This window comes from Leguminivora glycinivorella, chromosome 16 (genome assembly GCF_023078275.1).
Source record: "Leguminivora glycinivorella isolate SPB_JAAS2020 chromosome 16, LegGlyc_1.1, whole genome shotgun sequence".
NCBI classification, from domain to species: domain Eukaryota; kingdom Metazoa; phylum Arthropoda; class Insecta; order Lepidoptera; family Tortricidae; genus Leguminivora; species Leguminivora glycinivorella.
The window spans coordinates 18,779,557-18,795,026 of record NC_062986.1 but is presented as its reverse complement, the minus strand read 5'-3'; the positions used below and the strand labels follow the sequence as shown (position 1 = coordinate 18,795,026).

The window sequence follows — 15,470 nt, the reverse complement described above, 5'->3', positions numbered from 1 at the left end:
TTGGATTGGAAATCATGTTAAATGCTTAATTTTACTGTCTATTTTATAGACGGAAGTTTATAACATTTAAAAAATTTTTGACATAAAAGTCATGAGAAAAGTATACTTTTGATCTCAAACTTGGCACTGGCTAAATTATCCCTCATGATCGATCCGGGTTGGAATTTCTATTCGGAGTTCTATTTTATTATGTCGTGTTTTAGATGATATCACAATGTTACAACGTATTATGCGTAATACAAAAATTTGATGCCCCATGCAAACCTCTATTCCAAAAGTTTCACATTCTCCCACTAGCTTGCATGTATATTTTGAAAGTGAGTCTGTTTACAATTAATCACCCGGATTATTTTACAAAGCGTGAAGTAATGTTTACAAGACAACTCCGGGCTCAATACCAAATCTTCTTTACCAACCAGCATGCAACTCTGATGTATATAAGAGAAATGCATTAAACATGTGTATTGTAATTTTTAACAACCTCCCTAAATATTTAAGAATGTTAAACGGAAATGAGTTAAGGATAAAATTGACTGAGTGGCTACTTGGACACTGTTTTTACTCAGTTAAGGATTATTTGGAATGTAATGAGGATTGCTGATTTGGTGTTGACATAAATTATTTTATTGCTTTAGCTTTTGACAATTCTGGAATAATACCCTAGTTTATAATTATTACTTTTCATTCATTGACTATCCTAATTCTACTTTACTGTCATTTATATATATATATATATATATATATATATATATTTTATTGTATAATGATTGCATGCTCATAGTTAGTTAATTAGTACTCGTACCTTCATGTACAAACTGTAAATAATTTGCATGTTGATGTTATGTCGACGGGATACTGTGACTAAATATTTTACTTATAAGATCTTATTGTAACGTATTCATGCAAATAAATATTTCTATTCTATTCTATTCTATTCTATTCTACAAAAGAAAAAAGCATGAAAACTCAAAAAATCGCGTTTTCCGGGACCTAAGACTAAACTAGATCGATTTGTCACCCCCGAAAATCCCCACATAACAAATTTCAGCGAAATTGTTACAGCTGTTTCCTCGCCGGCATATAATAAATAAATATACAAGAGAACTATAATTGCCTTTATCTTTTACCAGGTGCTATCAAAATTCACGGGCAAAAGCTAATCCATAAATATCTATCTATGGTTAACGTCTATGTGTGAGGATGTCTCTAACTTTGGTTATTTTTCCTTATGTCGATGTTACGGCATTTATCCTTTAGTTTTACACCCAACATACTCCTCTCCATCCATAAATATATATATACATACAACATACAATCACGCCTGTATCCCATAGAGGGATAGGCAGAGCACATGAAACTACTAAAGCTTCAGTGCCACTCTTGGCAAATAAGGGGTTGAAAGAAAAAGAAAACTGTGACATTGCAGTGACAGGTTGCCAGCCTCTCGCCTACGCCACAATCTAACTCATATCCCACAGTCGACTTCTACGACACCCACGGGAAGAAAGGGGGTGGTGAAATTCTTAACCCGTCACCACAATATATATATATTGAATTATTTATATATAAACTTACCAACGACGGAAAGATGCATCCGGTGACCGATGGGCGGAGTGGTGCCGACTTGGCACTCATAGATGCCCGAATCCCGACGCTGCGGGAACCGTATCTGAATGAGAAAAAAAGACAGTTTGGAAACTAGGTTATGTGAAGACACGTTAATAATAAGATCTGGAAGATAACCATGAAGTACTACAAAAGTTCAGTTTAGGTCAAGAGAAAGGGACACGGCTATACCAGTCATATAGCTACCTCCGTCTCTCTCTCTCTCGACCGAAACTGAACGGATTTAGAGGTAGAACTTTATGGCAACAAGCGCTGGTGGCCTAACGGTAAACGCGTGCCACTTTCGATCCGGAGGTCGCGGGTTCGAACCCTGGCTCGTACCAATGGGGTTTTCGAAATTTATGTGCGAAATGTCATTTGATATTTGCCGGTCGCTTTTCGGAGAAGGAAAACATCGTGAGGAAACCGGACTAATTCCAATAAGGCCTAGTTACCCTTCGGGTTGGAAGGTCAGATGGCAGTCGCTTTCGTAAAATTAGTGCCTATGCCAAACCTTGGGATTAGTAGTCAAAGCGAACCCCAGGCTCCTCAAATGCCGGGATAATGCAAGGAGGATGATGGTAACCCCCCCCCCCCCGGTATAAGCTAGGTTTTCACATGTCCGTATCATATGCATCGAAAGCATTGCATTGCATTTCGTACACTGATATTGCGGTACGTACGACGACCAGTAGACGCACTTCTGTGACTTTGTATTTTTTTTTATACTACGTCGGTGGCAAACAAGCATACGGCCCGCCTGATGTAAAGCGGTCACCGTAACATATGGACGCCTGCAACCCAAACAATGTCACATGGGCGTTGCCACCCCATTAGAAACTTGTATATTCCCTTTGGCTGTGTTAAGTACACAGCAAAAAGAAGTGTACAAGTTCCAAGGAGGGTTCGGGTTGCCGACAACTCAAAGGACAATAAACGGAACAAGTTAGTTCCGTAAGTCCTCCCGTCATCAGCACACCGCCCCCTCGTTGAGCTCTGTATGTCTGTGAGTTGATGTCTGTTGTATACAAATCATAGGGTAAACTCGCCTCATTCGGTGACACACCTAATTCGGTGAAACAACCAAAAATCGTCTTTCGGAATAGACTAAGTGCTTCGAAGCTTGTATCACCGAATTAGGCGTGTCACCGAATGAGGCGAGTTTACCCTACTAAATGATATTCATCCGATGCGTGCGATGTTTATTGTTAGTTAAGTAGCGCACGGTAATGCGGACAGCATTACCGTGCGCAACAACAAGACAAAATTATATTTGAGAGATCGACTGTTTTTACTATTCGATAGTCTCTGTTATTTATTTAGAAGGAAATTGGTTCTCAAAAGTATTGGCTAACTGGAATTAACTGGATTGTTTATTTTTTGTAGTGGAAGCGCTGACAACAACTTCAATAAACTGAAATAAATGTCTTTCAAATTAAAAATCTTTCGTAGCATCTAGTGCAAAGGAGTCTTTCCATCAGGCGGATTGTATGCTTGTTTGCCACCGACGTAGTATAAAAAGGGTATTAAACCCTTGTAACGAACAATTGGTAAGTGATTATTATGAAGCCATAAAACCATAGATTTGGGCAATTAAAAAAAACCTTTAATTGGGTATTAGTAGATTTGGTAGTAACTTTGAATATTGACTGGTATTCCCAAATAATGACAGTGATGACGCCATTCAAATGATTTTGACAGTGGCAATAAGTGCGAGAGGGACACCAGCCCCAACTTTACCCTCTCATGTGGACCCACTTTTTAACCGACTTCAAAAAAAGGAGGAGGATCTCAATTCGACTGAATGACATGAAATTACTCGGTATCTCCGAGAATAGTGGACCGATTTTCAACATTTTTTTTTGATTGAACGGGTATAACCCCGAGATGGTCCCATTGGTTGGTACCAATGGGACCATCTCGGGGTTATACCCGGACTTGGTAGTCGGGGTCTGATGATGGGATCTTGGAGAAATCGAGGGAACTCTTAAAATGTTATAGCCACATGTAATGTTTTAGTGTATTTTTCAAAGGTACACCAGTATTTACGCCTGATGGTAATAATTTTATGTGGCTGAGCTGATGATGGAAGGTCAACTCCTCAATGGTTAGGAGTTAAAGGATAATTCTTTCACTACTGTACATATATTCGGACTGATACATATAATATCAATAGGAACCACTAAAAATCAACAAATAAATAAACTTTTTAACAAAAAATAAAACCGCCTTCAAAAATAAGCGCGTTACAAAACACGGAGAAACTAAAAAGCAAAAAATAATAAACCTTTGAATTCAGATTTCTTATCGTATTTTAATAATCTAAACATCCAAATTATAAACAAATCAATTATTTTTGGAGTCGGGGCCAGCCTGAGTATGGTTGGGTGGTGCAAACAGGCAATATAGCAAGGCGACGAACAGTTCTGGTACCGACTACAAAAATAATTGATTTGTTTATAATTTGGATGTTTAGATTATTGCAATACGATAAGAAATCTGAATTTAAATGTTTATTATTTTTTGCTTTTTAGTTTCTCCGTGTTTTGTAACGCGCTTATTTTTGAAGGCGGTTTTATTTTTTTGGCCTAACTACTCAATCTAGCTTAATATCTCTAAATCTATGTGTTAAAATATAAATAAAAGTCTATGACTCTTCGCCATCAATTGTCAAGTAGCAACGCTGATAAAATCATAACTTCACGTTAGATGTCGCTTAAAAAACTAGCACGTAAACTCATATAAAAAGCCTAACCAGAAATATTATATGCTTAAATGTCAAGAGGGCGCTGTTATTCTGATGTATGCCGTGCGGTGACAGTTCAGTATAGTATGAAGAAAATAGTTCTTATGAAATTCCGCAAGATGGCGCTGGTCAGGCTTTATACTGAGCGAGCCCTCTGTTTTTACTTATTTCTCTATGTTCAAAGCAAAGAGGATCAAGTATTATAGAGAGTTACTGTCAAAGTAAAATATGTAATCACAGTGCATAGACTGCCATCTCTCGACACAAGCTTAAAACTTTTAAACCTCAGTTTTGACAATTTGGCCCATATTATTAGCTTAATATGTGTTAAAATGTCAAATATTAATATTAGCGCCATCTAGCTGAGCGTCCCCCAAAGGTGTATCGCCAAGGTCACCGTATCTATTTCTATATGGTTCTGATATACGTTTCTTTCTTAGACTGGAGCTGTCTATACGAAGTTACATATGTCTTTGGTTCAAACGAATCACCCAGTCTATTCCTAGTTATTTGGGGCGCGTGTCCAACTTTAAGATAGATCGGTCGTGTGAGACGATCTGGAACATTGGGCACGGGAAGGAATGGGTTCTAACTTGTCACAAGTAGTTTAAATGTTTGCTTTAAAATGTTACTAAGTACTGAGTTTTTTTTTATACTACGTCGGTAGCAAACAAGCATACGGCCCGCCTGATGTAAAGCGGTCATCGTAACCTATGGACGCTTGCAACTCAAACAGTGTCACATGCGCGTTGCCACCCCATTAGAAACTTGTACATTCCCTTTTGCTGTGTTAAGTACACAGCAAAAAGGAGTGCACAAGTTGTAAGGAGGGTTCGGGTTGCTGACGACTCAAAGGACAACAGACGGAACAAGTTAGTTCCGTAAGTCCTCCCGTCATCAGCACACCGCACCCTCGTTGAGCTCTGGCAGTCTTACTCACCGGTAGGAACACAACACTAGTTGGAGTAGTAGTTGGAGTTGGTATTGATGGAGATTTTTACCGAAATCCTTCGAGACCACGGGGACAATGCAGTCCTTGAATCGTCGGAGGTTAGTTTTAAAAACAGTTATATGCAATTAAATCTAATTATGTGTAGAATTCGTGAATTTAGGTCGAGAATTAGTGAAGTAGATTGATGATTATGACACGTGAAAGGAGGTAATTTAAGTTAACGGACCGGGGATTTTATTCTCACTTCATGAAATCTTAAGTAAAATTACGGCGAGACACTTAATTTGCTTGTCGTTTTCTTGTATTTTATTTTTCCTATTGGAGATCTTTGAATTTATTGCCATTCGTTTAGAATTTCCCTTTTTACATATTTGTATCATATTGTACTATTTTTTTTTAAGTCTTGGCAAAGAATACCTTTTTGTACCTTTTGGCGTAGAAACTCTAGGTCCATGGGGTCCCAGCGCGAACAAGTTGTTCACAGAAATTGCGAAGCGTCTGGTTGAGGTAACCAGTGATTGAAGAGCTGGCGACTTCCTCGCACAACGTATCAGCTTTGCTATACAGCGAGGAAATGTCGCCAGTATGCTTGGTGCAATGCCTCAAGGGCCTTTTTTAGACAGTAGCTAGCTTTTAAGTGTTAAGTATGTTATGTAAATAAAGAGTTATATTTTTTATTTGGTATTCGATTTTATTATGATGTATGTAGATTTAAGCTGGTAGTTAACCTTTTATTTTGTTTATTTAGAAATCTTGACAGAAATAAATGAACAGGACACATTGTTTCAAATACATTCACTTATTCCCTTAATAGCTCTCCCAAAAACATGTAAAAGGGAAAAATTACAACGCTAAACTTGTTTTGTTTTCCCAAAAAACAAAAGAACATTTGACTCACTTTCAGTATCCAATCTTCTGTATGCGGATTATGTACACTGATGAATCTCTGGTCCGATGTGTAAGTCATGCGACCGGACGTCAGCAGGTGGATGTCACGGTGCCGGATCCACGACACCTGTGAAATAATATTGCGTGAGTTAATAATAGGTAAATGAAATTGAATTGTTGAAACAATGGTAATTTACTTTTTATATCCGTAAGTATGGGGAAAATATGATTCATATGACGATTGCAGCCTCTAAGCCTTTTTGTCAAACCTATTAACCATTTGGTTGCCAATATCATGTAAAATTAGGTATGCAGTTCAGCTGCCAGTTTTCCCACAAGCAAGCAAGCAAAGTCATTAGTCATTCATCCTATCATCACGAAATTAAATTCAAAATTTAACCTCTGGTATTTAGATGACGGATCCCTTGGAGGCGATGCTATAACCGTTCTTCAGGATATCCAATACATCATTAATCACTTTTCTAAAATCGGCCTTTCCTTAAACTTTACCAAATGTGAGATTTTCATTCCAGATCACCTTCCACACGAAAAAAAAATCGATATTTTAACAAAATTCAATGCGGTACTGCCAAATATTTCTGTCCACTCTAAATCATCCCTCACCCTTTTAGGCTCCCCAATTTTCGATGAATCGGTCACTCCAGTAGTCAATTGCAAACTTAATTTATTCGATTGTACATCTGATCTTCTGTTTAAAATTAATCCCCATATTGCGCTTTTCATCATCCGTTTCTGTCTTTTCACCCCAAAATTTATGTATTTACTCCGTAGTTGTCAAATGTGGAAATTCCCATCAATCCTTTCTTCCATTGACTCCTCCCTTCAGGTCACTTTATCAAAAATTTTGAACATTCATTTTGAAAACAGATCATGGGCCCAAGCGGTTCTTCCTATAAGATTTGGGGGACTGGGTGTTCGCACATCGACTAGTGTGGCTCTACCTGCTTTTCTGTCCTCTGCTTACGGTTCGCTTTCTCTCGTCGGCATTATCTTAAACCGTTCCACGATGCTTGACGATGAGATAGCGAACCTGAGGGAGGCCAGAGAGGCTTGGCGTGAGTCATGTCCGAGTGCGGACATCCCAGTTGCCCGCCATTGTCAGCGGGATTGGGACTCCCCACGTCTTAAAATAGCCCATGCCTCAATAATTGAACAAAGCCCGAACGATTACGAACGTGCGCGCATACTGGCTGTTTCAGCGCCAGAGTCGGGCCACTGGCTGCAAGCTCTCCCATCGCGAGCGATCGGTACTATTCTGGATCCAAGTACCTTAAGGATAGCAATATGCTTAAGGCTTGGATCCAGAATATGTGCTCCGCATACCTGCATCTGTGGAAAGGACGTGGACCAGCTGGGCCGACACGGCCTCTCATGTTCCCGAAGCGCCGGCCGAATGTTCCGCCACGGCACAATTAACGATTTGGTTCGTCGCGCGCTTGTCACCGTCTCTGTGCCTGCGGTATTAGAACCCGTAGGCATGACAAGGGACGACGTCAAGCGGCCCGATGGAGCAACATTGGTGCCGTGGAAACTCGGAAGGACCCTGGTGTGGGACGCAACGTGTGTAGACACTTTTGCTCAGTCCCACATTCAGGGGACTCGCATTCAGGCCGGAGCTGCGGCTGACCAGGCCCAAATTCTCAAGCGCCGTAAATACTCGTCGTTGCTCAAAGACTACGAGTTTGCGGCGCTCGCAGTTGAGACTTTGGGTCCCTGGTCGGCCGATATGAAATCATTCATGGGGGCACTGTCGGCACGGCTGGTCGACACCACAGGGGACCCCAGGGCTGGCGCGTACCTCTGTCAACGTATCTCACTTGCGATACAAAGAGGTAACGCCGCCAGTGTCATGGGGTCCATGCCGCAAGCCGACCTACTGGAAGGGGTATTTTCCTTATGACTGGGTTATCACTGTAGGTAGGTAATTATTTTTATATGCATATAGGTATAGTTTGTTATGTAGTATTTACTTATTTTTAGATTTAACTTTAGTTTTAATGATATGTTTAATCTTTTGTTATGTTTAATAAATATAGTTGATATATTTAGCAAGCAAAGCATATCCATCTATTGAACGATATGTAAAACATTAATTTAGTTCTGTTTCCAAACGAATGCTGTCTACAATTGTATTGTATTACATTGTCTCTTTCTCACCAGAGCAGGAACATTGTTACATCAGTCCAATATTATACCAAAGATTATTTATACTCATCATCACACTTGACTGATAACTAAAACCATAAGTTCTGTTTCCAAGACCATGTACCCTGGAATTCAACTAGGTAGAATCCAACTAGGTAGGTTTGCTGACTCCGGCAAAGCCAGAGGTCGCAGGTTCGAGTCCTGCCGGAGGTGGAGTGTAGTCAAGTAGGCCACGTCAAATTGCGGACCACGTGGCACTATTTGATCAGCGCCATCTATTGGTCTAAATCTAAAACAACTTACCGTTCTATTCCCAAGATCATGAACTCTGCAGTTCAGCTGAGCTGTCTTCCCAACGAGTGCAGTGACATTTTTCGAGTAGGCCACGTCAAAATGCGGACCTCGCTGCGTCAGACCCAGGTCTACGTCTGCGTAGCCAAGTAGGCCACGTCAAAATGCGGACCACGTGGCACCATTTGATCAGCACCATCTATTGGTGTAAATCTATAACAACTTACCGTTCTATTCCCAAGATCATGGACCCTGCAGTTCAGCTGAGCTGTCTTCCCAACGAGTGCAGTGATATTTTTCGAGTAGGCCACGTCAAAATGTGGACCTCGCTGCGCCAGACCCAGGTCTACGTCTGTGTAGTCAAGCTCTTGGACACTGTCGGTGTTCACGCCGTTTATGTTGTCTGTGCATCCTGAGGACAAGAAGAACAGAAATAATTTTTAAGAAAAAAAAAAAACGCCTTCCTTTGGGGTTCTGGTGATAAATACTTTCAAATGTTGGATTATGTTATCAATTCGTCTGTATATTTTTTAATGTTTGTTATTCGATATCTCCGTCATTTCTGAACCAATTTTGAAATTTGGATGATTCTGAAGTACTTACAGATGAGAATGATTATCAGAACGGAACTCTAACCAGGGGCGGCTCACTCTTCATCAGCAGTTCCACTGCACCAAATGTCACTGTTCTGGACGTAAGTGCATGCTGTTCTTATAAAAATACCAAAGTCACTATAAGTGTGCCGTTCAGATTTGAGGAGTTCCGTTCTGACCATCATCAGCAGTTCAACTGCACCAAATGTCACTGTTCTGGACGTAAGTGCATGCTGTTCTTATAAAAATACCAAAGTCACTATAAGTGTGCCGTTCAGATTTGAGGAGTTCCATTCTGAGCATCATTAGGAGTTCCACTGCACCAAATATCACTGTTCCGTACGTAAATGCATGCTGTTTCTTTAAAAACACAAAAATCACCATATGTATGCCTTTCAGATTTGAGGAGTTCCCCCGATTTCTCCATGATCCCATCACCAGAACTGGGTTCTGAGAAAAATGGGACCAATCTGTATGCATATACATTCAATCAAAAAAAAAAATTCAAAATCGGTCCAGTAACGACGGAGATATCGAGGAACAAACATTAAAAAAATAAAAAATACAGACGAATTGAGAACCCCTTCCCTTGAGATTTGGAAGGCGGTTATAAAATAGAGTGGATTGTTTAAACTGTTACTGAGTGCATCGCTGTATTGCTGTGTGTGTCGTATTATGTAGTTTTATTTTTATAAACGTTTGTACGATGTATAACAAGGTATTTCAATTAGGTTTGCTGAGTAGATATTCAATTTCTCGGATCGTCTTGTTATATTTCTTGCACCTATTAGCTCCTATTGAACTCTGTTTGGTCCAAAGGTTAGCTAGTAGAGAATGCCTTCTGGTATTAAGTTCGCCTATTGTACATTTTTTACTGTGCAATGAAGTTTAAATAAATAAATAAATAAGTAGGTACCTAATAAATTTTTTTTGGATGATTTACCCACAGTTTTTTATTTACAAAAATACTTAAATTACTATATTATAGTGCTACTTTCTCGCACTAGTGCGCGAAATTGTGCCTATTTCAAAACTTTAAACAGCCACTGTACTGTAAAACGTTGTATAATACACGCGCGAAGAGGAAATTCGTAAATACTCTCTTTGGTATAATAGTGTGTTAATATACTGCCATTCATTTAGAATTTCTACATTTCCGCACTTGTATGGTAATTATGGAGTATTGTTTTGATTTGGCCACCATTGGTTTTTCAGTTTATAGGAATCGTCGTCTGAAGATACAGCGCAAAATACTTATTTATATATGTAGTTTTGTACGCTTGACGCATATTTCAAAAGGAATTTTAGAGAAAATATTACCTATTTCATAAAAACCTTCTTTGAACACCTACGATTAGAATATACCTCTATTTACCGACATTGTAAATACTGAGTGTTCACCGATTCAAATTTTATATCTTCTATTTGCACAGTTTTTATCATCTGAAAGCCGTACATTTTTTGAGGTAGAAATAGTCAATTTTTATTTACTTTCTGATACTTTTTCCAATTTTTTGTGAGGTATTCATTTAAATACCTGTGCGACGATATTAAAAAGTGTGTTTATGGTAGTAGAAATTACTTAAAGGTTTATTCGCCTTATTAAAAGATCAATACTTAACAACCTACCATCTCATAAAATATACATATATAATGTACCTATCTATAAACACCGGTGTGGATGGGTGGAGTCCCCGGTTTGCAACAATTGTGGCGAGACTGCACAAACAATCCAGCACATAATAGAAGATTGCCCCGTGACGCGCTATGCCAATGGACCTACAGAAGACCTGATAACCCTTAGCGACGAGGCCAATAAATGGCTGATTGGACTTAATTTTAACCTATGAATGTTTCTGTTCTTTGCCATACGACTAAATAAATGTACCTATCTCATCTCATATGACAAATGGAAAGACCAAGGAGAGCGTAAGTATTTACTCAACGTCACGTCGTATTAGGAAGTCAAAGTGAAGGCAGAAGTACACCTCGGACACTGGCGATCAAATACATGAAAGAGGCGCGTTCTTAGCACACAGTCTAAGCTTGTGTAGGTTAACGCGTACCAAGCTTGTATGAGTGAGATGTGACAAGTCGACTGTTCGCGTTTTTGACAGGCGGTAACTGTGAGGTACCCGAGAGGGGGTGGGCGGCACTTTCAGCGGGGAGCGGGAGTGGCCGTACTGTACGAAAGTACTCTTTATACAGTGGCAGAAGTACACACATGGAAGTTACACTATCGACAAGAGTCCAACTCTTAGCGTAAGGCCACCCTACGCAGCGTCGACTCAGGACACTAGTATGAGCTTCAATTGTTAGATATGCACGCCACACGCCCAATAAGAGCGTGCACTTAAAAAAATAAAATTTTGAAAAACCCCCGACCGCGACAGAGTAGACCGATTTTCATGAAACATGGCTAAGAACACTCCCGACTTACTCAGCTTTCAGACAAAAAAAAAACTAAATCTAAATCGGTTCATCCGTTCGGGAGCTACGATGCCACAGACAGGCACACAGACAGACAGACAGACACACAGATACTTAGGCACTGGTCCCATCGCGAGCTAGTAAGCTATGAGCTATCCGCTATAAAAACGAACAAAAGATAATCACTCCCGTGTAAATAAAAGAGACACGGCGATGTTTATAGTTACTCGCCCAGCGGTGAGCTATCAAAATCGCCGTGTTTCTTTTATTTGCACGGGGGTGCTTATCTTTTGTTCGTTTTTGTAGCCGATAGCTAGGGAATGCAGAACCGGTACCAGTCCCAGAACCGGGACTGAGATTTCCGGTACTGGGAAAGAACCGGGAAATCCCGGTTCTTCGGTACTTTTCGGTACTGAGGGTTTACTAGTACATTTGTTGTAAAATTATGAATAAAACATAAAATGGAAGTCGTCGATAACTTTTGCTACCTTAGGTCGACCGTATCCAACAATCTCTCGCTTGATGCAGAGATTGTTGGATACGTATTGGCCAAACATCTCATTATTTTTTATGGTGTCACAAACATCTCATTATTTTTTAGTATTATAAGAAGCCTGCGATGTCCCACTGCTGGGCAAGGGCCTCCCCCCGCTTTTTCCATTCCTCCCGGTTTTGTGCAGTCCTCGGCCATTCTTTCAAAAAGGAGTCCAACTCGTTCCGCCATCGCATACGTGGTCTGCCGGGTCCTGGGCCTGGACTGCCACTCTGTGGTAATCTTGGCCCATAGCTCGTTCGGCATTCGGCAGACATGACCGGCCCAGTCCCACTTCAGCTTTGCCGCTTTCCAAACTACGTCGACTATTTTTGTTTTGGAGCGCAGCGTGGTGTCCCATGTCCATGAGTTTTCGCTTAAGTGACAGTGGCAAATCGCCTTTCATGCGATGGGATGTTTCATGGACCAATCCAGGCGTTTTCAGTCCGTCTTTCGACTTCTTTCTCTTGTCGCACCTGGAAAGAAAGTAGTTGGCTCAAGTAGATATACTCCTGGACATATGCACCGATTCTCCGTTTATCTCAATCCTACATGCGGTGCTATTATTGGTCATGAACTTGGTCTTCGACATGATCATCTGAAGTCCAACCTCGAGACTTGCGTCGCTGAGGTCTTCAAGCATTGATCGTAGTTCGGAGGCAGTTGAGGACAACCAGAAGGTGGTCGGTGGTGGAGAGGCCTGGGCGGAATCCAGCCTGTTCGGGCGGTTGGTGCCGATCGAGTGTTCCCGAGATACGGTCTTCTACGATTTTAAGAAATATCTTGTCAGTCTTGTCTCCCATCTGGAGACAAGACTGATAGGACAGTAGTTTCCTATATCAGACTTGTCTCCCTTCTTATGAAGCAGAATGATGTTAGAGTGGCACATTTTTTGTGGAAAAGTTTGAGTGGTTATTATAGTATTAAACAGTTTGGTGATATACGGGATCAAAGTATGTTCTCCTACTTTCAGTGCTTCGGTGGTGATTCCATCCTCGCCAGGGCTTTTCCCGTACTTCATTTTTTGAAGAGCCATATGTACTTCGTTTTCCGCAACTGACGGGATAGCTTTGAAGCTTTCTTTCTAAATCAGGCACAGGCTGTGGGTGTGTGGGAGATTCGGAGTAAAGGGTTTTGTAGAATTCGGTGGCTAATTGGCTATTGTTAGAATTTTATTCCGGTCGCCTATTAGGACCAAAATTATAGTATACTAGACTGCGCTCTAAGCATACTTTCAAAAACCTGGACGACATGTGCAAGAAATCATTACAGACCTCAACTAATTCTAACATTAGCAAAGTTAGTTTGGTTTACCCTCTAAGTATAACCGACGCCGAGGTCCCGATCATAGCCGATGAATACCGAACGGGACGAGTCTAACGCGTTTGAAACTATTCACATTACATTTGTACAGCATTAAATGGATATTCCGTCGTTTACGTTCAAATTTTTGAAGTGATTCAATGCGTTTTAATTTGTAATCTTTGTCCATTTTTCAGTACCGAAAAGTACCGAAGAACCGGGATTTTATAACATCAGTACCGGTACCCAAAGAGTTCAAAAATCCCGGGATTTCCCGGTACTTTTGGTACCGGGAATTCCCGGGAGCATTCCCTACCGTTAGCTCATAGCTTACTAGCTCGCGGTGGGACCAGTGCCTTAGACAGACACGTCAAACTTATAACTGCCTGCTACGCCGCGGTCCCGGGTTCGAATCCCGGTAAGGGCATTTATTTGTGTGATGAGCACAGATATTTGTTCCTGAGTCATGGATGTTTTCTATGTATACATAAGTATTTATATATTATTTATATCGTTGTTTGAGTTTCTTGAGCTTGAGCACAACACAAGCTTTATTGAGCTTACCGTGGGCCTCAGTCAATCTGTGTAAGAATGTCCTATATAATATTTATTTATTTATTTATTTATTTTAACACCCCGTCTTTATTGCGTCCGGGGTTAATAAATTATGATGATTACCAAACTCATTATATCCCACAAAATTCATAGAGCTCATTAAAAAAACCCAACAATGCTGTTCCATTTTAACTTCAATTCACCCATTCAAGCTTTTTACATTTACTAAACAGTAATATAAAGAACCAGTTAATTTTCCCAGCGCACTTTACATGCAAAACAGCTCCGCGTAATGAAAAAACCGGGCCCGTAAATACTCCCGAGTTTAATATTAAAACAATACATAGCTCGCTGAACGGATACTTTTGTATCGCGACCTCGGCTTCATAGAGCTTACGATGAGGTCGCACAATGTACATAATACCTACCTACGCTATAGTATTTAGCTGATAGAACGTCAAAGGTACTCGTTACTCTCTACACAATGATGTACATAATACTTACCTTTAGTATCTATAGAATCAGCATTCCATGTGTACATCCGTACAACCCATAGAGAAATAAGTAAGGGGAGAGTTGTAACTCCATACATAAGTAAATGCGGGTTATTAGTATAGGCATAGTTAAGTAAAATCTAGCGTCACTATTATCTGGCATAAACTTTTTACGCACATATTTGATTCGTATAAAAGTTCTTGGCAGAAGTCACGTTTGGTAGAAACATCTTACGCAGAATATGCTTTGGCATAAATAATTTCGCAGATTTTTGTAATACCGAATCGTCTGTTGTCATAATGTTGATGAGCATAATAGTCTTCTAGTCGAACAATACTTTTGCAAATAATATTTGTGCATAATATTGCAATTTGCTATTTGATAGCGAGTTGGATGTGTTGGGGATGCAAGATACCTAACACTCCTCCTCGCTTCGCTCGTCGTCTTACCTAACGGTGACTCTGGGGCAGTTTTTCTTTTATGATAGCGTGTAATATTTTTGCTAATGTAATATTATGCTATAAGAATATTATGGTACATACAATTATGCTAAATGAAAGTCGACCAAAGTAATGTTCTGTAAAACAATATTCTGCCAAATGTGTCTTATGCGTGGTAGTAACAATGCCAACTAAGTCTTCTGCAAAATTACCATTCGACTGAAACTGTTTCTGCGAAACATGTTATGCGAAGTGTGTTTCGGACTAAAATTATTCTGCCCGATGAGGGTAACCCATCTGCTACATCTCTAAAGCTAGATTCTTATTTGTTGTGTCGCGATGCATCAGAGCGGTAATCTGTTTCATTCACGATAGTAAAGTTGCCTCAGCATTTCTGTGGTGCATAACTACGTCAGAGATAATGAACGCAATCATAAATGAATTATTAAACGAATGTAGCTGATTATCATACCGT

The 15,470-nt window shown here is 40.1% G+C and overlaps 1 protein-coding gene across 1 annotated transcript in view; it reads right to left on the bottom strand.

Annotated features, from left to right (window-relative positions):
- The window catches only part of LOC125234956 (zwei Ig domain protein zig-8-like), a 31,428-nt gene extending 22,490 nt beyond the window's left edge, over nucleotides 1–8,938 (bottom strand). The window contains exons 1-3 of the mRNA XM_048141378.1: nucleotides 8,876–8,938; nucleotides 6,202–6,318; nucleotides 1,576–1,669 (exon numbers count right to left, since the gene is read on the bottom strand). Of these exons, the coding sequence (XP_047997335.1) occupies nucleotides 1,576–1,669; nucleotides 6,202–6,270 (163 nt within the window). The 5' untranslated portion in view covers nucleotides 6,271–6,318; nucleotides 8,876–8,938. The remainder of the gene's footprint in view (nucleotides 1–1,575; nucleotides 1,670–6,201; nucleotides 6,319–8,875) is intronic.
- Nucleotides 8,939–15,470: the final 6,532 nt, after the last annotated feature.